The sequence below is a fragment of the Gordionus sp. m RMFG-2023 genome, chromosome 3 (genome assembly GCF_954871325.1).
Source record: "Gordionus sp. m RMFG-2023 chromosome 3, tfGorSpeb1-WG-v2, whole genome shotgun sequence".
Taxonomy (NCBI): Eukaryota; Metazoa; Nematomorpha; class Gordioida; order Chordodea; family Parachordodidae; genus Gordionus; species Gordionus sp. m RMFG-2023.
Window position 1 is genome coordinate 20,514,988 of NC_088777.1, and position 25,571 is coordinate 20,540,558.

The 25,571-nt window shown below is 29.3% G+C and overlaps 1 protein-coding gene and 1 non-coding gene across 2 annotated transcripts; one reads left to right on the forward strand and one right to left on the reverse strand.

The window, feature by feature from the left end:
- Positions 1-6,250: 6,250 nt before the first annotated feature.
- Positions 6,251-6,322, reverse strand: Trnad-guc (transfer RNA aspartic acid (anticodon GUC)). Its single transcript has one exon. It is a non-coding gene; the product is annotated as a tRNA-Asp (tRNA).
- A 184-nt stretch (positions 6,323-6,506) lies between these two features.
- Positions 6,507-7,343, forward strand: LOC135926793 (zinc finger MYM-type protein 5-like). Its single transcript, XM_065462724.1, has one exon. The coding sequence runs from the start codon at positions 6,507-6,509 to the stop codon at positions 7,341-7,343; it is 837 nt and encodes a 278-aa protein (XP_065318796.1).
- Positions 7,344-25,571: the final 18,228 nt, after the last annotated feature.

The following is a 25,571-nucleotide window of genomic DNA, read 5'->3' on the forward strand; positions in this document are numbered from 1 at the left end:
TTACTTTCATCATATCACTCTGGTTCTTATTTTTTAGTTACAAAATATGGCATCCTTGCCATGTAAATAACTCAAAATTTCAATATATTTGTATAATTTCTTCTAAAGATTTACTGTTTTTGTTTTATCAATTTATCTAACATAATAAACTCAGATATGGGTTACCATCGTGAGTGTCATGGCTATGACTGCAAATTAATCAGCATCTATTATTTGTGTGACTATGTAATTTAAGATTATTACTATAGCTGCTGAGAGCATATGATTGCATATTTTAGATAAGCAATAATGGTCAACTGTTTAGTCGTTTATATATCATAATGGAAGATAATCTTTTAGAAATTTAATATCTCACAAAAATTTTCTCTATTACTTATCTAGCTTCTATCATGTCATCTAAGAGGAAGCTCTAGCCACCATATAGTTTTATGATTTGGATTGATAGTTTATATTTTCTTCTTCAAGAATTATTGATTTGGTTAGGCCTATAAATTTTTCCTTATTAGTCTATTTTATAAAACATTGTCTAAAATGGTAACAGAGAGTTATATTAGTTTCATGACCTTTTGTCAATGTAACTTACTAGAATTATATAGCCTTATGTGGTTTTTAAAAACCATTATCAATTGAGGCAGTATGAATTAATTAATCTTTTTTACCACTTGTAATTCTTTAGGCAAATTTTTTTATATCAGCAATCGTAAATATTTTATACTGAAATAAATAGATTTTGTATTATAAAATATTATTTTTAGAAATGTCTTGTGTTTTAATTATTTATATGCTAGTTTATTTTGTATGCAAAATATTATAAATGACAAAATTGTCTAATGTTACGATATTTTAAAAAATGTATAATATCTATATATATAATCACCATAATAAAGAAATGAACGTTTTCGTATATCCTTAATGTTAATTTTTATTTTTCTTATCAACTTTCCTATCCTTAATTTTAATTTTTATTTTTCTTATCAACTTTCCTATCTTCTTAATGTTAATTTTTATTTTCCTATCAACTTTCCTATCTTCTTAAATGTTAAATAAATCGATGGAGACTATATCTCTCTAATGTTAAATTTTAAGAAAATTTTTTTGTATATAACGGGATCGAACCCATGACTTAACGATTTAAAGGCAAACGTTCTTCCCACTCAGCCACCTTCTATATTAAATTTTGTAATATAATCTTTCTTATATATGTTATTGTTATATGATTTTATTTTTATTGGCTTATTAATCTTTATTTTTATTGGCTTATTAAGATCTTATTTTATTGGTTTATAGTTATTTATATTATTTCATTTTAAAATCAACCATTTTTTGTTTTAATTAAAAAAATCGTAACGAAATGATTACAACAGGACAGAATAGTACATCTGCCAAAGACCCCAAAATATAGGAGACAGTAATTAAAAAGATGTTTAATTTTTATAGATATTATTACAGAATAAATCACCACCAGGCTGGCACAAGATTTAAATCATGTTTGAGCTCAGCGTCTACATGAGCGGGAGGAGTAGGAACAGTTCGCATCCTATTTTTATGAGGGAGGGGGGGGGGGGTAGGCTGCTTTAATGGGGGTAAGGGGTAGGCTGCTTTAATAGTGGTAAAATAAATTTTTTGGGGGGTTATCTATTAAATTTCCAAATAAAACTTTCTGCTATCATTTCAGCAAGCTCATAATGCCATAATAATTAATTCATTGTAAATAATGGAGGTTTTAATTGAATTTATTATCTAAAAAATAAATTATTTATATTCACAAAATATAGATAGTTGGTAGTAGAGATAGATTAATTTAAGTTATTATAAATTCTCTGAAAAGAGTATCAATAAATTTAAAATTTTAAAATAATAATAAGGGGCCAAATTTTTTTAGGGGGGTAGGCAAAGGTTTTCGAAGGGGTTTGCATCCATGGAAAATATTGTCATGTAGACGCTGTTTGAGCTTACCTCTGGTTATCAGAAAACAGAGTTGTACAAAAGATCTTCTTTGAAGATTTTTGAGCGAGATCTAGCTCAAAAATTTGAGCAAGATCTTTGAAGATCGTAAAATTTGAAGATCTTTTATTTTTTAAAAATTTTGTGTGACGACTTCAAAGATCTTCATGATATTTATTTTTTTACCCCTTTATTAAAAGCCCAGATGTTTTTCAATTTTCATCAAGGCAGGAGGAGAGGTATAAAACATAAAAGAAATATTATATTAATAAAATTGAAAAACATCTGGGCTTTTAATAAAGGGGTAAAAAAATAAATATTATGAAGATCTTTGAAGATCGTTGATCGCAGCGATCTTCAAAGATCTACAAAATTTTAAAAAAATAAAAGATCTTCAAATTTTGATCTTTGAAGATCTTTTTATTTTGAGCAAATGTACAACTAAGTCTCAACTGACCCATACTCAATCTGCATTTCACATGTTGATATTAATAACGAAATGATTACAACAGGACATAATAGCATATCTGCCAAAGGCCCCAGCATATAAGAGACAGTAATTAAACAGATGTTTAATTATTTTCTTTTTTAACTAAGCAAACTTTATTTATTTATTTGAGATTCTTAAGATACAGAATATTTAAAAATGTAGGTAGATATTGTTAAATTGGTATTGTATGTCATTTCCAGAGTTCAAATATTGTTTGAGAATACTGGCATATTTTTAGGTGGTAATATGAGATAAATGTTTATTTTTCAATTGGCTAAATATAATTTAAATTTATTTGTTAAATCTAATTTATAATAAGTACTTAGGATTAGTTAGGAAGGTTAATTTTCTGGCATGGGAAGATATTGATAAATAGGTATTTTAAACTATTTGCAAAGTTCCCATATTGTGGTTGAGATAAAAAAAAATTTTACTTTCATAAAATCTTTATGTAAGGAGTTAATGTTTTACAGCGACATGCCTTTGATCAGGTTATCCTGGCTATTGCCGATACCTCAATTACTACCAGATTTTACTATATAGATGCTCCTGGTGGATCAGGTAAGACGACATATCTTTATAATACTCTACTACACTATCTTAGAGGACAACAAAAAAATGTCTTACCCTTTGCTACCACAGGAATATCCTCCATACTTCTAACCTATGTAGATTGTCCTGGGTTCAATTGCAACTATTTTAATTTTCCATCTTCTGACCCTATCACTCAATCTAATTTATATGACCCAATAATAGAAGCAGATGTCGCAATGGTAATGTTAGCCAATCTAAATGTTTTACAGCAACATGCGTTTGATCAGGTTATCCAGGCTATTAATGATACCTCAATTACTACCAGCTATTTTTATATAGATAATGGAAAAAAGAAATACTTTCAATCTCCTTATTTAATGGAATTTACTTCCAAATTTTAGAAAATTCACTGAATGTTCTCAAAAAAATTTTCCTGTGATAGTTCATGATTTTTTTATTCCCGTCATTCTTGATGGGTTATCAACTAGTATTAATATAAAACCCGTGCAAAAGTGGGCCAAAGGCTCGCAAATTGGCTGAGCCCCCTGAGATTGTAAAGGCTAGCGACGCCCCTGTTGCGATATATACCTATCAGGTGCTTGTCATTAATACCTGCCATCGATAGAATTTTAAAATTTTATAAACTTAAAAAAACTTCTTAAATTTAGATTTTAAAAGCTGTCCTAAAATTTTGAAAATTTTTTTCGAGTATGAAATGGCAAAAGCATATTTGGGATTCGTTTCACATGTAGGAAATCTACTTCATGCAGTTAATATTCAGTTGCAATCAGAATATTCTTTATTAAAAAAAATTCACAAAATCATGCTACAGCTCTGTTCATCTTTACAGTTAAAAATTGATAATAAATTTTATGGCGCTATTGCTAAAAATATTATATTGAAATGTTCAAATAACACTATAATTAATACATATTTAAATGAAGCAGATATTTTTATTAAGACAATTTTAGAATATTTACAATCAAAATTTGATTTTAATAACTCTATTTACAAATGTATAAATATTATGACCTTGGAACAGAAACCATCAATTGATGGTTTTTATAATTTAATAAATATATTAAAAATACCAAAAGACATTGATGTCTTATTTGAGGAGATTGTAATTCTCTCTATATTTTATGATTCGCCAAAATAGTTAGATGGTCTAAGCAGAGGAGAAATGGGTAGAATTTTTTCGTAATAACGATAAATCCCCATGCTTGGAAAAAATATGCGAGTATGTCTTCTCCTTACCTCATTCTAATGCCTCATCTGAGCGCATTTTTAGCCTGATGAGGACTGCCTGGATAAAGGAGAGAAATCGGATTGCTTTAACAACATTAGAGGCCGAGCTAATAATATGTCATGCCAGGAATTTTATAAATATCTCAATAATGACGGTAAACATTTAGTTCTATTATATAATCTCAAATAAAATATAATTATGTTTTAGCAATGGCGCTATAAAATTTTATGTCAATTATTAACTGTAAAGATGAACACATCTTCAGCATAATTTTGTGAATCTTTATTAAGATTCTTCTGATTGCAACTACACACATTAACAGCATGTAGTAAATTTCCTACATGTGAAATCATTTAAATATACCTTTGCCATTCATTATTGGAAAAATTTTCAAAATGTTAGGACAGCTTTTATAATCTTTATTTAAAAAAATATTTTTTTAAAGGTTTATAAAATTTTAAAATTCTATTGATGGCGGGTATTAGGAACATATCGCAACCAACATTGTGCTGAGTCAATTCTGTAAATACACTCGGTTTTTACCAAATTCACTGAGGCATTATCAGATCAGAAAGCTGACATGCAATTTATTGATAATCTCGAATCTGTTATATTTACCATTATATGGTTAGCTATGTCTTTGGATTTTTCACTATTTGAGGGGAAAAAATTTAATAATTATATTGAAACGACCTTAATTTTGTTGAAATAGCAGAGGATCAAGGGAGATATTTTTTTTAATTTCTCTTATTAGATGCATCTGTTAGAATTGCATATGTAGACCCATCTTTCAAATCGTCAAGAATTGACCTACTGGATTTAGGTCCTAAAATATTGATGATAGCCTTGTTCATTTTGTTCTACAAGTATAGTTTTCATTTATATTAGAGTCGTTAAATATTATGGGAAATAAGTTTTTCTGTGAATGTTGTACTACAAGATAAGTGATTACAATTGTCGCAACTGAAGTTGCATCTGTATTATTTCTTATTTTTGGAGTACCTTATTAAGTATTTAAACGTGATTCGTGATAATTAAGCGCCTATCCCTATAAAGTTATACACACACACTAGATTAAATAGTTTTTTAATTGTAAAATTAAAATCTTTTTTTTAAATAAAATTTTATCTTGTTTACATTCTTTTATATTTAAAAAAGATTGTTGGTTTTTTTTAAAATTAATATATTTTAATTAATATGTTATTTTATTTTGTAAAATAGTTACCGACTTTGTATTTATATAAACTAATTATAAAAAATAATAGGCGGATAATTAAGTCAATTCAAAATCCCGGCCGAAGGCCTGCAAGGGTATTATTAAATAGCTTCATAAAAATAAGATGATTTATTGGTTTTTTTTATAAAAATGAAATGTAATAATAAAGAAGCCGATTATTTCGACTTGACAATTCGCTCAAATTATTTTTTATATTATGCCGAAACAAGTCTAATTTGTAATTCAACATCTTAATGTCAATTTTTTATTTTATTTTACTGACAAATAAAATTACCATCAACTGTCTATGTCAGATAGTGTTGTTAGGATCAATTTGAGCCTATGGCGAACTCAATATTTTGGCCAGGAAAATATCTTCCAAGCCTCGAGATTTCGTTAATAAATGTCAAAAACTTTTGCACCAACTGTGGCCAAATCGTCAGGCATAAAATCGAGCTCTTTAAGTAATACTGTCGGATTAAAAAGTTATAAAATAACTCCCTTAAATTTAAATTCTCGTGATTTTTAGAAATTTTTATATTTCTACCGCAATTTTCATATTTCTCCCGCATAATACCAAATATCTCCCGCAATTTGAAAATTTTGACCTGGCAACCCTGGTCATGAATATATAACTATTAGGGGTTGGCCAAAATTTTTATTTGAATATTTAATGAGTCAAAAAATAGATAAAAGCTAAGAGCAAAATTGATTTCGAAATCCAAAAATTCTGAATTCAAAATTCAGAATAATTTCAAAAAATGAAGGTAAAAAAATCATTAGTTGGGTTGAGGTAAATAAATAAATTTAAAAAAACCTCCCCGGCCGGGAATTGAACCCGGGTCTCCCGCGTGACAGGCGGGGATACTTACCACTATACTACCGAGGAATTGTATTAATAGTTATTTTTTAATAATATATAATTATTTTAAAAAATTTTCATAATAACATAAATTTCGAATATTCATAAAAACAAATTATAAATTCTTAAATTACAAAGCATATTTTACCTTTACTTTTGCACTTTAAAAAAAATTAAAAACAATATTTATAATCATACTAATTATCGCCTAATGCCTAAAATTACTTCTAAATCTAAATTATTTAAATATACTTGTCTTCAACCTTGTTGTACTGTTAAAAGTATTCGTAATGACAAATGGGCTCAACATTGTCGGAATAGACATGGAAGGGTAGCCAGAGAAAATGTTAAATTTAAAATTATAGCAATTAAAGAGGGATTTGCCCCTTGGAAACCATATGAACAATCATCCTCTAATAATTCAAGTGATAATTTGGATATATCAAATTCACATTCAAACAATATGTCATTAATATATAACCATTTATTAAGAGAAAATAACCAACCAACATTGCATCATTTTTCAAGCTCAAGCCCAACTTTTTATACACCTAATGATAACAAGAATACATATCAAAACAAAACTATTCTATCTTCTTTATATCCTAATGATCCATCTCTACTGGTTAATGTTGAAATTACTCCTAAGGTTATAAATGAATTTATGAGGCTTGGACCTTGTCAGCCAAAATCTCAAGATTTTAATTTTCCTGTTACTACAATCTATCACTGTGATAAGAAAAAGAATATTCGATTTTTAGATTCATGGTATTCTAGATCAATATCAGGCAAGCATCTTGATTATAACAAAAGCTTAAGAGACTGGCTATCTTATAGCCCAAATTACAACAAAGCATTTTGCTTGAATTGTATGCTATTTGGCAGAAAATGCAGTCAAACCTGGACTCTTCATGGATGGGACTCTTGGTCTAAGAGTTCAAGAGATATAAGGAGACATGAGCTATGTATTGAACACATTAATGCATCTAAAGCCAAGTCAAAATGGGTTCAAGATTATAATCAAATGTTTAAGATAATTGAAGGTTAACCTAACCAGCCATATTTATAGATAAATCAATAGTTTGTAATATTGCATTTCATAAATTGTTCAATTTAAGTTCCTTTTTTTTGATAGCCTATATATATTTATATTTTTGCCTTCTCAGAACACAATAATGAATGTACCTTTTATACCCTATTTAAAGTAAAAATTAATTTATGGAGTTTTTATCAATATTTAAAATATTAGATGTAAACTAAAATATTTTTAATTGATAAATTTACACAAATTCAAATTTTGATATCTTTTTAGCCACCCAACATTTTATGCATATTGATCAACTTTTGTTGGGAAAAAGTTTCAGAATAAATAATACCAATCATTAACTAATAAATATTATATTACATGTTATTTAAGGCAATACCTATTTTTGCTCAAATTTCTAAGATTATACTCATTGTACATGAGAATTTCTATTCCCATAATAGTGTTTGTTATATAAATGTAATCTTATATTTGCTATTTTATAAAAAATTTATTAGATATCAACAATAAAATTTTTCAATATATATAAGATGGCAAATATGTTTTATGATTTCATCTCTTGTAAGTTGTACTGTTAACATTACTATATTTTTTTCCAATACCCTGATACCTGGCAATAATGTTACTGTATTTGCTCAAAAATAAAAAATCTTCAATGATTTTTTGAGAATGGTTGAACAGGATTTTAGATCAATTTTACCAAAAATTCCAAATCATCTTTTATAAGTAAATCTTTTCTAATTTTTATGCATAAAAAATCTTACATAATAACATCATAATTTTTTAAAAAGATCTTAGAAAAATTTTTTAATTTTATGATCTTCAAACTTGACAAAATAATCAAGATTTAAACCAAGCAAATACTTCCTAAGCCTCAATATTTTGGCAAATAATGAGAAATATTGAAAATTTTTTTTGAAGCTAGGTAATACTTGCTTGAATCTTGATTTAATCGATTTTTTTAAATCAGCTAGATCTAGATTTTTAACATTACCTGCCATCAATACTTTAAGAAATTTTTGAAAAACATACACAATAACTTGATCATATTTTATTTAAATTTGTCAATTTTTTGCCTCTGTGGTATTTTATTTTTCAGTAGCTTTATAATTTAGAAAGTAGTTGCGCGCTACTCTTCTACTTTCAATTTTATATAATAAATAAAAATTATTAAAATATATTAATAATTAATTCTAAAACCATAAATTTTTTTTGAAATTTATAAAAATCAGCAATAGTTTTCAAGATAATTTTAAATGTAGACGATAGATTGATATTGAAGATAATTTTGGTATAGATCATATTGACAAAGTAATTTCCCTGGAAAATGATGATAATATTGAATTTCCTTTTCCTGAATTTACAAAATATTTTAATTAAGATAAAAAAATTAACAGAGTATAAATTTCATTCTAAGATGCAGAAGGTTTACTCATCAAATAAGACTAGTAGCTTCAATCAACAGTGGCGTAGAAAAGGGAGGGGGGGGGGGTTAAACCATCCTCCCCCCCCCCCAATAACCTCCGAAAAAAAAAATTTTTTAGGGAAATTTTTTTCTTATTGCGAATAATTTTATTTAAAAAACGGTTTCAATTTATAAATAAAAATATATACGATATGAAACAATCGTAAATTTTTTCTCGCATAGTTAAATTAGATTAGATATTTATAAATTTAATAATAAAATTTATATTTGTTAAACCAATTAGATAGTTTTAAAAATTTTAATTAATTTTTTATAATTTTTAAATAAAAGAAAAATCATTTAATTTGGTAAATATTATCAGAAAGTAAAGGTGATCGCTAATATGTTTGGGATTAAAAATTTTAAACCTAGAGTAGTTTCTAGATAGTCCAATCACTTAAATATTGATGCATCTACGATTGAGGATTTTTATAAAATAAATATTTTTACTCCTCTTATTGATACATTTTTATTTCAATTAAAGGAAAGATTTATTAGTCACAATTTTATTTTAAACAGCTTTATTTTCTTTTGCCGGTTGAGTCTAAATACACCTAAAACGCGAGAGGATATTAAAATTTCAGAGTTTTATTCTGATGAATTATCAGGATCGTATGATAAGTTACTTTGTGATGTCGAATTTTGGTATGAAAATTTTGGCCTAATACAAAACATTGCCTTTTATTTTAGCTACCTTACCTATTAGCACCTGCACTAATGAAAGGTGTTTTTCAACTATGAAAAGGTTAAAAACCTATTTTAGAAATAGCACCGGTGAAAGCAGTTTAAATGCATTCGCAATATTAAATATTTATAAGGAGAATATTCTAGATAAAAATTTGATTCTAGATGAATTAGTCAGACCTCAGAGAAAAGTAGTCCTCTCTTTATAAATACAAATTATAAAATTGCTATATTATTTTAATATGATCTTAGTCATAAAATTTTTATATTCAAAACGTAATTATAATGAAATCTTAGTCATAATATTTATATATTATACTATTTTAAATAAAAGTATTGCATTTGCACTAAAAATTAGTGATCTGGATCGGGCCTAATTTTTCAAGCCCGGCCCTGCCCGAAATTATTTTAAAAAAGTTTAGCCGGCCCGAACCTGATTTTTTTTTAAAAAGTTTTGTCGACCCGGCCCGAATTTATTTAAATATAGAATTTCATTTTTATAATTACTCAAAATAAAAGATATAAGTTATATGGCGTCTAGTTTTATAAATAAAATATAATATTTTTATTTTACAAAAAAAATTAACATAAAATTGATATATTTAAAAATATTTCCAAGGCCCGACCCAACCCGGCCTGATTTTTTTAAAAAATATTAAGCCCGACCCAGCCCGAACCTGATTTTCCTACTTTTGCGGATCTCTAATAAGAATTATTTATGTTTTCTTAATATAATTTGTATTAATTATAATTGTTAAATTATATTTTTTAAAATATCGTACAAGAATTACTCATATTTTATTGTAATTCTATTTTTTTTAAATATAGTTATTTAGAATAAATTTTTAATATAATCTAAATATATACATTTTGAAATTTATTTTATTGTATTAAATAATAAATAAAATCTATAATGAAATTCTCTGCAAATTTTTGTTTTATGCAAAAATTTAATTAAAATAATTATTTAACATAGAATAAGATTTATTGAATGATCAAAAAAATGGGAGGTTTGGGAGGGGGAGGGGCGATTGTATTCTTCTTTCTACATCGAATGGATAGAATTAATTTACAATTGACTAAACATTGATAAAATTTTCAGAATAATGCTTTCAGTCCTGTATTAATCATAAATTTGGCCAATTTGTTACTAATATTTTTTCATTTATGCTGGCTACAATGGTGGTTAGACACCAATAAAGCACAAAATATTAGCTGGCAAATTTTTAAAATGCGATTTATTTATACCCCCCCCCCCCCTTTCCCCATGAATCAATCCTGGCTACGCCACTGTCAATGAATAAACAATTAAAAGTAATACACCAAACAAATTTAATATCAATGTGTAGCCCAATTCTTAATCTTTAAAATAAAATTTAGATTAAAGCTGTATCTATAATAGTTTTTGAGCTAGATAAGTTTATGTAAAAGTTAATTTTCTAGCCCAGTCCAAATCCCAAAATCGTTTGTTTCAATTGACCATAAGATACTATTCAAGAATTATATTATATAAATTAAAAATTACAATAAATAATTAATACTAAAATTTTATTTTTCATCTATTTAATGATAATATTTTATAAATTATTATCTGGAGTTAAACATGCTTATAATTAACCACTCATCTATTTATCTATAATATATATAAAAGCCTTGTCACACTGGACAGTACTGTCCAATGACATATCATATATAATACCTAGACTGACGATTCATTCATTAAAAGTGTACATCAATGCAAATCAGCTGGAGACGCCATCTTGGTTACACTAATCACTATTAAAATTTTAAACGAGAGCTTAATTTATTACTCTATCTGATGCAAACTTTATTAAAGAATTACCGGATCATCTAGTAATAAGGTAGCAAGTTATCAATTTAATAGTAGTTTTGTAAATAATAAATGTAAGAACTTATTTTAACTATTTTATTATTATATTTTATTATTATCTTTTTCATCTAAAAACATTATATATATATAAAATTTACAAGTTAATTGAATAACTTAAATATAAAAATAAATAATATTCAAATTTAAATCAATCAACATATAAAATAAATAATATTCAAATTTAAATCAATCAACATATAAAATAAATAATATTCAAATTTAAATCAATCAACATTCCCCCTCTTCTACAAACAACGAAGCTTCTTCTCAGCAGTCATCGAGAGCTTGTTGTCCTAGAAGTTTTTCCTGTTTCGATTGTACTCGGTTTAATCTTGGTTAGCGCATAAGTCTCAAATGTTTTCGTAGGCTTGATTCTATCACGTAGGTTTGGTAAAATCGTTTATTAGAGTTGCGTGAGTTTGTACGTTTTCTGTAGGCTTGAATCAATCGCTTGGGTTTGATAAAATCGTTGAACGTTATCGTTGGTTTGATATCCTTATCGTATGTTGTTCACATTTCTCAAAATTGTTATTATCATTAATCCAGTTGAATATTGGAATTTGGAATAAATCGGAATATATAATTTGGAATAGTTGATCAAATCAAATGTATGAATAATATACACAAATAAAATTTTGAATTTCGGAACAATAAAATATGTAATAAGGAATGATAATTTATGGAATAAGGAATGATAAATCATAACGATTATTATATTATTTTTTATAGCGTTTTATACTTTTAGCGTTTTAAGCGTTTTATATTTAAATTTTAAGCACGTAATCTTTTAAGTAATCAGGTTTATTTTTAATTCTTATTGGTCTAGTAATTGGTATCTTAATCTCATTCTTTATGTCCACACTTCCCCCTTTAGAGGAATTTTTAGGGTCAATTTCATAATATTTTAAACTATTGTAACATTCTCTTTTCCTTAACTGATCAATATGCCTACTTACTATCCCTTTATCAGTATAAACTTGAAACATGGTGTTACTCTCTTTAAGCTTGATGCTGCCTTTGCACCATGTATCATCACCCTGTTTCTTATACCAAACATAGTCTCCTCTATTAAAAGTTCGATTTCGTGGTAACGACATGAAGACTTCACCAACTTTGTCCTCCAAAGGTTTTAATAAATCCCACTTTATTCTAATGTCGCGGTTAAACATTCTTTTGGACGGTGTAACTCCCGTAGTGTCATTCGGCGTGTTTCTATAGTTGAACAAAAATCTGTCCAGCGCAGTTTCTAAGCCAATCTTTATGTTTCTTTTCATATGAGCTTTAAATGTTCTCACCATACGTTCAGCTTGTCCATTAGATTGCTGATGGTAGGCCGACGTTAGTACATGTTTTATACCATAATTGCTACAAAATTTTTCAAAATCTTTGCTCGTGAAATTGGTACCATTATCTGTAACAATGGTTTCAGGTATACCAAATAGTGAAATAGTTTTATAAATTTCCTTTAACGTGAATTCAGTCGTAATACTCTTTACCGAAACTATAACCGGAAATTTACTGTAAGCATCAACGATTATTAACCAATTCTTTGTAAAAAACATACCCGCATAATCTATGTGTATCCTTTCAAATGGTTTAGTTGCTGCTACCCATGGATTTTGTATTTTCTTTGGATTGTCATGATAAAAATTACAATCATCGCAACTTTTGACTTCCAAATCAATGTCGTTGACCATACCAGACCACCACATACGATCTTTGGCTAAGGATTTAATTTTACCTGCTCCCAAATGACCTTCGTGTAACGCCTTCAGTATGTTCATTCTCAGACTTGACGGAATTATTATTTTGTCGCTTTTGTACAGACAATCTTTAATGATACTTAGTTCTTGTTCAATATTTTCATAAATTTTATTTTGGATAGGCACATTATTTCTTATATCATTCATAACTTGAGATAATTCAAAATCTTTGGATGTTTCATCACGTATTCGGTCAAAACTAAGAGGTATATCGCCAAAGTCATTTATAATCGCGATATCATCAATAACGTCATCATCAATTACTTGTGGTAGTCTTGAGAGGCAATCGGGAACAACATTGTATTTACCAGCTTTATATCTGATGTTAAAGTCGTAACCCCCCAAAATTATACTCCACTTCTGTAACCTTAATGACATGGTGCTATTATCTTTGAGCCCTTTGGTGAAAATATGGATTAGCGGCTTGTGATCCGTTATAATAGTGAACTTAGTCCCTATCAAGTATTCTTGAAATCTCTTGATAGCAAACATAATGGCCAAAGCTTCACGCTCAATATTGGTATAATTTGTTTCAGATTTTGCTAAAGTTCTTGATGCAAAAGCTATCGGTTTTTCTTTGCCATCTTTTTCAGTGTGAAACAAAACAGCTCCTAAACCTCTTTTAGATGCATCAGTCGCAATTCCGATAGGTAGTTCAGGATTAAAGTACGTCAAAGCTGGAGGAAGACTAATCAATGTCTTTAGATCATCAAAACTTTTGGAGTGTTCTAAATTCCACTCCCATTTTTCTTTGTTAACAATCTTGTATAAAGGATCAGCTATTTCAGCGAAGTTGTTCAAAAATTTTCTGTAGTACCCGGCCATACCTAGAAACGTTGACAATTCCGCGGCTGATTTTGGTTCCGGCATTTTAACGATCGCCTCGATCTTGTCATGGTTGGCGTGGATCCCCTTGGCGTCGATGTCGTGTCCTAAGAACCTTAGACTTTTTTTGAAAAATAAGCTTTTTGCAAAATTAGGCACTAAACCATGAGATAGTATTCTTTCAAAAACCTTCTTTATGTTGTTGAAATGAACTTCGTCACTACTTCCCGTAATTAGTAAATCATCAATATAAAATATGACATCTTTCATGTCACTGAAAATTTGATCCATAATTTGTTGAAAAATCGCAGATGAAGTCTTTAACCCAAAAGGAAGTCTGGTAAACCGGTAGTACCCCCTGTGTGTAGATATAGTTAATATGTCTCTGCAGGTTTCATCAATGGGAATTTGTAGGAACGCATCCTTGAAATCTATCTTGGTGAACTTCTTCCCTTCCTTGAGCTTAGCGATAAGGTCATTTATTCTTGGAAGTGGGTATCTGAAGTCCTCAAGGGCTGGGTTGACAGTGTCTTTGAAGTCGGCGCAAACCCTAACGCTCCCATTATCCTTGTAGACAGCGGTTATCGGACTTGCCCATCGGACATCTGTTACAGGCTCAATGATTCCATCTCCTATCCATCTCATAAGTTCTCTAGTAACAGCGTCTATCTTTGAATAAGGTAACCGTCTAGGTGGTATGATTTTTGGTTTGGCGTCGTTACGTAGATATATTTTGACATTCCCTTTATTGATCGGTTTTTTAGTCAGTTTAGATTCGCAATCTTTTATTAATTTCTTTATTTCATCTTCATAGTTGGTATCAATGTTTGCTATAAATTTGTTCAAAATATTACTAAAGGCATTAATCCACATACGTCCCAATAACGCATTTTTATTAGATTTAACGATCACGGCTTGCAAGTGTTTGGTGATACCTTCGTAGGTTACTTTAACTTGAGTGACGCCAATAATCTTGATTAAGTTTCCATCATAAGCTGAAAGTTGTAGAGTGGACTTTTTAAGATCTTTAATACCTATTTGTTTAGCCATTTCATGAGGTATAATTGTAAACTTGGATCCCGTATCAACCTGCATAGTAACAACAGCATCATTTACTTTTAAAGTGGTCATGAACGCATTATCATTATGTTTAAACTCAGTTAAATTGTTGATATTAAAATCACTACCATTATTATTTTGTGTAGGGTTATATTTTTCTTCAACAATCTCTTCAATGTTCATGTTACAATTGATGTTACTTTGATTCACGTCATTATATTGTAATGGTTTTCTTTGATTAATATACTGATTATAATTTTTCCACGCATTATTTTCTCCATTATTGTTGTTATTATAGGATTGATATTGATAACCATATCGATTATTATATTGACTCTGATTTCTTTGATTGTTGTAAGACCAGGAATTGTTTCTCCCATTATAATTATTGTTTTGCCAAGTACCTCTACCATAATTGTTTGAATTGTTATTGTATTGCCAGGCATTGTTTCTATTATAATTGTTTGCATTATTGTTGTTGTGCCACATGGAGTTTCTTTTTATAAATTTGTAAATTTGGATAAAATTTTGACTATCGAAAAGAAAAGTCAAAAAATTTTATTTGTCCTTTAACATCTCCCATATCGAACGACGAATTTGATAAGTATTTCGTTTACTTTTTATTTTTAACATAAGAATTCAAGGTAAGGATATTTTTTAAATTTTTCTTTTAAAACTTTTATCATTTAAATTTAATTTAAAATGAAAAACGTACCACCGTAACCGGGGCACCATGTAAATAATAAATGTAAGAACTTATTTTAACTATTTTATTATTATATTTTATTATTATCTTTTTCATCTAAAAACATTATATATATATAAAATTTACAAGTTAATTGAATAACTTAAATATAAAAATAAATAATATTCAAATTTAAATCAATCAACATATAAAATAAATAATATTCAAATTTAAATCAATCAACATATAAAATAAATAATATTCAAATTTAAATCAATCAACAAGTTTTTAACATGAGAATAATTACTATATGTATTACCAAAATGGCCGGTCCAGCTGATTTGCTTTTAACGACGCTTAAAAATGCATTTTATTGAATGAATATCAGTCTAGGTAATATATATGTCATTGGTACTGCACAGTCACACTTTTACAATTTATAATATATATTTAAAAATTATTAATTTTAATAAGTGACTTGTGGCCCAATCGGCAAGAGCGTCGCTCACAAACTTAGGTTCGAATCCCAGCAAAAAAATTTTTTTCTCAATCAGGCAAAATATTTTTCTTAATCTGGCAAAATTAATCAAATAGATACGATTCGAAGTTTGTAGCTACTTTGAAATTCAAACTATATAATAGATTATCTTATATTTTTAAATTTTTAATATTCTTTTAAAAAATATTCGTCCAATAAAAATAATCATTGAATCATATCTTAATCCAACATTCATTCATATTCCATTACCATAAAACCATTACCATCTTATACATCATCATATATATACTAGAACTAACTGAAATATCTATAATATATATTATAAATTGTGACACTGATATTTTTTAATGCTATGATTTTTTTCTGAAATACCATTTCATGGGCGTGAATTTTGAAAAGTGTCTATGGCCTAATTGGTAACAGCATCGATTAAAAATCTGATGGACTTAAGTTCGAATCTCAGCAATGATTATTTTTTTCTTAATTCAACTTGGTGGTTTCGTCCTTTGAGATGTTAACTAAAGCCCATTGGACCTGAAAATGTTGCCATTTGCAGACCTCTGGTGGTAAATGCATGGGAAAATAAAAGTGGCAGACGCATATCATTTATAAATGATTCTTTGGCAGAGGTAAAATCGATTATGATCTGCTGCTTCCGATGTCATCCTGATTAGAGGTCTGCAATGTGCATGTTTTGGTGCACCTGCCTGCTCATTTATTTAAAAATTTTGTTTAACTAGCCTGTCCAATGTATAAAAATTATTATATTGGTTTATTTGGCTCTTTATGTATTATTTTAATGTTTTTTACTTAAACTTATAAATTATGTAATAAAAAAATAACATATCTATCTATAATCTATAATAATATTATATATAAAAGCCGTAGTCATAATGTCACTATCACAATTTATAATATATTTTAAAAATTCACGATTTTTTAAAAGCGTCTGTGGCCTAATCGGCAAGAGCTTCGCTCACAAATGTGAAGGTCATGGGGTTCGAATCCCAGTAATGATTTATTTTTACTTAATCTGGCAAAATTAATTAAATAAAAGATAAAATAATTAAGTATGACATATTCACATACGATTCAAAGTTTGTTGTTATTTTAAAATTCAAACTATTAAATAGGTATTCTTATATTTTTCACAACGTAGTAACTAATAGTATTCTTATAGCACCATACCATATCAAACACTTATTCAACAAAGCATCCATTAAAATAATATCTAACATTACCATCTTATACATCATAAACATATATCTATCTATCTATAATAATATATATAAAAGCCGTGTCATAGTCGCAATGTCACAATTTATTTAAAAAAGCGTCAACTTTGAAAAGCGTCTGTGGCCTAATCTGCAAGAGCGTCGCCTATACGAAGCTGATGGCTTTGGGTTCGAGTTCCAGCAATGCATTTTTTTGTTAATCTAACTTTGTATACTTTTTTTTAATTTTTATTATTTATGTACTCAATAAAAAATTTAATTTTGCTAGATGAGGGTTCTGTATATTGTTATCATGATAACAGATTTCTGATTTGGATTGATTAAGAATGAGTCTTTTAAAATTGGCTTCAAGAAATTGAAAACTAATTATTTTAGGAAGAGCATCACAGATTGTTCCATCATCAAGATGCCAAATAATTATATCCAAATCAAATTTAGATTTAAGATAATGGATGTGATAATGAATACCAAGGTAAAATAAACGAGGACGTTTTCCCCCTGCTGGATCCTTTTGTCAGAATCTATGACATGTGGGCTGAATAAAGAAGTTTTAATGTTACAGTATGTCTCTAGGAATTTTTAATAAACAGGAAATTTTGGATAAAAACAATTTATGAAATGTTCACAAAATTTGCTATTGAAAGCATTATTAAAGTCTTACTTTGATAATAGCCATGTTAGAAGGAGGATTTTGGAATACAAATGGCATGTGAAGCTATGCCTTCTCCCTTACCAAATCCTAATTGATAAGTATACTTAATAAGCTAAGACCCTGGGTTTTGACTTGGCAATTATTTTTGCTAATAATCTTCTAAATAGCCCATTGCAATGGGGTGGATACCACCACAGTGTTTGTGAGATAATCAGGCTTGCCCCCATGATTAATTCGATCTATTATGGCAGGCCTTTTTTTAAAAGAGTATTTAGGAAGGTTTTAAAAGCATTTAAATGATTCTTTGAGAAGAATGTAGATTTTATACGAAGTGAGAGAGCAAAAACCATTACGTCTGGATGTGGAAAATTTCTTAAAAGAATTGATAAATATCATAACTCACAAATCATATTATTTTTTTTCCATATTTTTCATATTTATAGAAATCTTGGAAGGATGAATACGGATAATCTATTCCTCTCATTTGACTATTATTCTGATTCATCCATCGTCAAATGAAGGTGAAATTTTTTATTTATCCATACGGAGAAAATTCTGATTACCCGTCATTCTTGACGGGCTATCAGCTAGTATATTTATAAATTTTATCAAAACATGCTAAAAAATGCTTACTTCAATCCTTTCACATTTTAAACAATTTTGAGAGAAATTGGAGCAATAGATATAAAAGTTAAAGGATGGTGGCCTGGCAAGTTGGCAAACATGGCCATCCACTATCCTCTACATAATTTTTATTCTAACCATTACTATTATAATTTTAGACTGACCATAGCTAAATCAAAAACGTTACCTATTATAGATGATTTTTTTGAAATAAATAATAATACTATTGAAAATCCTTTAGACGTATTTTTTTTAAATCTAAAAATACTCAAATGATTTTTCTTATATAAAAAATATGTATATTAAATTTAATACTGAATTGTGTGCTAGTGTTGAATGATTATTTAGTCATAGCTTATACTTTCTGACCGTCGCTCTAGACTTGGGGTTATATTATTGAGATGCAATAAAAAAAAAATTATATAAGAAAGAAAGAAAAAATATATTTAAAATTTTAGTCATATTTTTCATTTGTAGAAATAAAGATGCGTAAAAAATATTTTAAAAAAATTCTAAAGCATAAAAAGTAGCTTTAGCTAATTTTTTTGAAGTAACTAATAGCACGCTACTTTTTGGAAACGTTAGTGGTAGCGATCACATACTACTTCTTTTGAAAACGTTAGCGGTATAAAATAGTGGTAGCGATAGCACGCTACTTAAAAGTAGTTTTTAAAACAATGAAAATTAGCCTTACAATATTAAAATTATTTCCAAAAGATGAGCTATTGCTATTGGATTAACTCAACTGCCAAATTGTTCTACTTTATCAATAAAACCAGAGTAGATAGCAAGGGTAGGTATTGCCGCCTTTGCCGAGGCCATTTCTCACGGCACACCAAATGTTATGACATTATTTTAAGTGCAAAATCATGCATTCCCTTTAGACTATAACCAATCGGCATATTTAGAACCGATGGATCCGAATGGAATATCCTTTATTCATTGGGTCAAGGAGTCGGCCCATGGTTTGGGACTTTATTGCATTGATTCAAATTAGTGATCTGCATCGGGCATATTTTTTCAAGCCCGGCAGGCCCGAAATTTTTTTTAAAAAAGTTTTGCTGGCCCGGCCCGAACCCGGAATTTTTTTAACGGCCCGAACTCGAAATTTATTTTAAAAAAATTTACCGGCCCGGCCAGGCCCATATTTATGTAAATATAGAAATTAATTTTTATAATTACTTAAAATAAAAGACATATGTTATATAGCGTTTAGTTTCAATAAATTAAATCAAAAATTTTTATTTTACATAAAAAATTCAATATAAAATTGATAAATTTAGATATATTTAATTAAATTTCCAAGGTCCGACCCGAACCGGCCCGAATTCGAGCCGGGCCTAACTTTGCAGATCTCTAATTCAAATGCACCATCCCACCTCAACTTCAATGCTCTCGCCATTGTAGAAACTTGGAAAATCACCAAATACAACTCCATTCACTCTTCTTACACATTCGTACCCATCGCCTGCTCCATTTTTAACACTTTTGGTAGCAAAGCTCACAGAATTTAGGAGACAGATTCGTGTAAAGTCTAATCAGCTTAAGGAATCATTTTTTCTAACAAAAGGTAATACCGCGATTATTCGTTCTAACTACCTTAGTTTTATTTCTTCCATCGAATAATTATGCCCCTTTATACTTTCTTTTCTTCCTATTTTCTCTTTACAATTTTCTTTTTAGGACATCTTTTGAAAATCTATATTATTTTGTTCTCCTTTATTATATTACTATATTAATTTTGCCTTAGAAAAAATAATCATAATTTTCTTTTTTAATACATTATATTTGGTATATATACTCAAATTAATTATTATTATATTAATACATTAAGGGTCATATTTTTTCTATAAAATTCTTGATTTTCAAATTTTATTTATTTTGTTCTAACTAAGAAATCATAAAAAAGCTTCCTTAATAGAAAATCTAAATCTTTGCATATCTGCAACGTTGTCCATTAGGGGTATAAAATAAAATATTATATTATTGAAACGAATTTCAAAATTTATTGATATAATTTAGGTTAATGATAGTAACTACATTTAGGTATTACCCATCAAATTTGTATTTTGTTTATTTTTCATTTGGATAGGCAATACCAAATTTATTTATAATATATATTTGAAAAATCCTGATTTGGATATCCTCTATGGCCTAGTGGGAAGGGCGTCGCTTACCAATCCGATTGTTATGGGTTCGAATTCCAGCAATGATCATGTTTTTTTTAAAATCTAACTTGGTGGTTCCGTCCTTGGGGGGGGGGGGTGATATATAGGAGGTCGGACTCAACCACGTGATTCCGTTATAATGTATGTTAAATAATAAGGGATAAGGGTCTTATTACATTTTAATTTTGGTCGGTATTTAGCAATTTGGTTGGTATTTAGAAAATTGTACGTTGACTTGGTAGTGACCATCATTAACCTATAATTTACATTTATTAGATACAATATTTAGATTTTTTAGCTCTACTTGCGGGAAGTTTTCAAAAGTGTCATAATTTTATTCTGCCAAAATGTTAGTAGTGGTTTTTTTTAGCGGTATGACTAAATACTGCATTGATAAAATGCATTGCCAAAAAGCAATTAATCATAATCAATCAAAATTTGATTATATAATATTTTTTTTAAAAATAATTCATTCATTACCACGCCAGAAATTGCACGAAGTGCAATTTCATCACCCACCAGGAGTTGTAGCGTGCACCATGTATATTCACTAGTATATAGATCCTATACATGATGTATACTCGTTTTATTATAGTGGACGGTACCACTATGTAGTCAGCTAGCATAGTAAAGAAGAGAGGAGTAAGAAAGAGGGGATCTATTAGTTCCGTTACCGGCAAAATAGTGTTAAGAATTGTAGCTAATATTAATAATAATAATGTACCTGACACCTGGTTAGATTTAAGAGATGGGAAAAAAAAATTTCTTAATGTTTGGTAAGTATATCCTTGGAAGATAACGCAACGTCTATAGAATCCATGTTATTCACTATTATCATTATTATATTGAGCCTGGAGATCGTTATCATTATCAATATTCACGGTTTTAAGATTATCATTGACTTCGTCAAAAATCATAATTCCTATTGCGCCAAAACATAAGTTGTCATTAGACTGGGGATAAGGGATTGGAAATAAGGCAGTGTGAGAAATAGTCTGATACGTCCATGATTCCTGCTCTAGTTTAAACCATATTTAAGCATGTATTGCAGATGTCCCTTTAAATGTTTCTTGTTTTTGCTGAGTGCAAGAAAATCTATAAACGTAAGATTGATCAAGTCCATGTCCTTCAGACATTTTGCCAGCCAATAGTATTTGGGGATTCTTCGCCTTCCATAATCCGGGGTCCACTCCATGGACGAAAATATCATATTATCTCGTGAATGTCTTAAGCAGTGGCCGAGTAATTCTAATCTCCTCAAAGGAATGAGTCTTTTGATAGGTAGGATGTCGCACCTGTTCCAGAGAGTTGTGTTTGGGGTGTTGTGTGGATAGTAAGTTTTAGTGATTCTTCTTAAGCACTTGTTTATGAAGGTCTGGGATGTGTTGATGTTGCTTTTAGTGTCCTGCCATGTTTCCAACCCGTATGTTAAGATGGGTAGAATTAGGGATTTAAAGAGTCTTATTTTTAGGTTCGTAGATATCTGGTTGGACGACCATAATTTAGTTAGCTGATGATATCGGGATCTGGCCTTGTTGGTCCTCGACTTAGTATCCAAAATGGTGGTGCCTAATGACATTATTCTGGTTCCTAGGTACTTAAAATCCGAGACCGTATCTACCACATTCTCCTCAAAGTTAAAGGGGTCGCTGTTATATAGAGGGATATTGGATACAATTAACTTTGTCTTTGAGTAGTTGACTTTCAGTCCGTATCCAAAGCAATTTTTGACAAATAATGACAGCAAGTTTCTTAAATTGTACTCAGAGTTAGCTAATATGTATACATCATCGGCATAGCATAGAAAATTTAGAGAGTTGTGTATGTTATTATCATATTGTTGATTCAGATATCGAGGGTTAAGAGCATGTTCTTGTTTGAAGGATTTATTCAGAATATCGTTCATTATTACATTAAATAGCATAGGTGATAAAATGCATCCTTGTTTCAGTCCTCTGTTGGCCTTAAATGGTTGTGATTTTAAGTTCAGATGTTATGGTATCACGTTATGATTATCGTATATTATTTTTATAAGCGAAATCAGATGTTTATCTATTCCTATGTCCTCCAGTAAGGGCCAGATCTTATGCTGTATGATGGAGTCAAAGGCTTGACTTAGATCAATCATTAGGGCAAATATTGGGGACTTATGCATTCTAGCTTTCTCCAGAATAACCTTAAGCGCCATGGTTAGTTCCGTCGTGTTCCTGCCCTTCCTATATGATGTGATGGCGTTTGAGAGGTTTCCATCGATGATTGGTTTAATCCTGACGGCTATAATATACGTGAACATTTTTAGGGTAACTGGGATCAGTGCAATTCCTCTGTAGTCCTTCAGGCTAGTCGGGTTCTTATTTTTAGGGAAATTAAGTATTATCGATGTCATCCATTCCTCTGGGAAATTGCCAGTATTCCATATCTCATTAAAGAGGGGAAGCAGTAGACTAGCACTTAAATCAGCATCTATCTTCCAAAGTTCCGCAAAAATCCCATCGATTCCGGCTGCTTTATGGGTTTTTAGTCTTTTAATGGCATTGATTATATCTATTCTGTTCAGGTTCCGATTAGGTGGTTGGAAAGGATAGTCACATAATGGTTTAGGCCACCTTGTTCTGTAAAGGTTCATGTAATGGTCTGTCCATATCGCTAATTGTTCCCTGGGGTCCGTTATAATTTTATTATTTTCAATGTGTAATCTTGGTAGAGGATTGGATTTAAAGGTAGTGAGTAACTTAAGAGATTGGAAAGCCTTGTAAATATTATTGTTGTCAAAGCTATATTGTATGGATCTAGATAAGTTGGCAATAAAATATCTTTTATCTGTTCTTATGCAGTGAGTTATGTACCTTCTGTGGTGTTTAGTATATTGGTTATAGGAGATATTTGTTGTTAAGTTTTTAATTATCTGTATTGTTGAAGGGGATAGCCATTCTTTACGCTTAATTCGTGGTCTTAAGCATGAATTCATACAGCTTGATAAACTTAGTTTCATATCCTTCCAATTAGGATTGATCATGCCATTTTGGGCGTTTCTCCATGTTGTTAGATTGGTGATGAACTCTTCCTTTATAACCGGATCATTCAGCTGTGCCAAGTCTTTCCTCATTATGAAGTGTGTAGAGTTAAGGTGGCTATGTTGATTTCGGTTTGGAAAAATGGTATTTTTTATCCTTAGCTCGCATCCTAGTGGGTAATGGTCCGTAAATAAGGTGAAGTTCAGTTTGCTGATGACTTTGATGTCCTTCACCCACTTAAATATATTGTTGGAAATTACAAAGAAATCAATTTGTGAGGTAGTGCCAAAAGATGGGCTTTTGTAGGTCATGGTGTGATGGTTAGGATGATTGAAGAAGGTATTTCCTATTTTCAAATTGAAGTGTTCACAGATTTCTATTAGTTTTTTGCCATTAGTCTTCGTACTTTGTACTAGAGTGGCGTTCCCGAGGCAGGTAGAATTGTTAGGCTTCCCAACCGAGGCATTGAAATCGCCAGCTAATATGATACTATCTCGATGAGGTAGTTCTTTTAAGCTATTTTCCAGCTCTATGTAAAAAACTTTATTATTATGTGGTGAATAAATATTGAACAGGTGAATTTTCTTGTAACCAATATTTAAGGTAAGACAGCAAATGCGACTGGAAATTGGATTAAAGCTTACATATTTAATTAGTTTGTTATGGATTAAGATTGCTACACCTGCCCAAACATGTTCAGCATTCGAGCTGCAGTATAAGGTGTATTCTAAGAGATTTCTTACTTCCGTTTCTTTCAAGTGAGTTTCTTGTAGAAGGAGGATGTCGTATCGTTGATCGTTTATAGTTTGCCAAAGAATTGTGAGTTTGTCACTTAGCGATCTTATATTTAAGGAAATCATCCTAATACTATGGTCTTTCATTGTATATAAAAAATATTTCTATGATTATCGTGCGATTCTACACCAGGAAGGAGGGAAATGAGTATAAGAAATTATGATCAATATAGAAGTATAATTGTAAATTATGGTTAAGTTATAAAGTTTATCCACGCCATGGGATTTAAGATACTCAATCTTATTCGAATAGTATAAATGTTATATAATATGGCGTAACATTGTTAGAGTCAATCTGCTTAAAAATTTGTACAAGTGTAAAATTTATCCTTAACCTAAGTGGTACACAATACGTAGATTTATATTAACAATTTCTATATATTTAAGGTCCATAAACTTAAGAAATTATATAAGTTAATTATCAATGATAGTTACCTTTAACTTACAGAGTTCGCCTTATAAGAATTAAGAATGTGCACGGGTTATTAGAACAAAAATTATACGGTAAATGATTTAATTGAGATATATGTCTACTTTTTTAAGTAATGTATTGAGATATATATATTTTTTGTAGGCGAAAGAGTTTTTTGTGAGTTTTACTTTTCCTTCTCCCTATCATGTTGATTGTAATTAATTTTTCTATTTAATTTATTTATTTATTAATATTTTATCTTTTTATTCGGAGAGTGTAGGATAAGTATAAAGAATAAAATAGGAGTTCCAGAGAGATATTAGAAAAATTAAAAATCAGGAAGGAAAATATAATAGTGTTACTTTCAGAGATCAAAGGAAATTAATATTTGTTCAAATATAATTTTTCACGTCAAGATATTTAAAATTGCTAACTATAATTGTTTTCCTAGCATCTCCTGA

Coding starts and splice junctions, on each gene's coding strand:
- LOC135926793 (XM_065462724.1), top strand. CDS start 6,507: ATGCCTAAAATTACTTCTAAATCTAAATTATTTAAATATACTTGTCTT.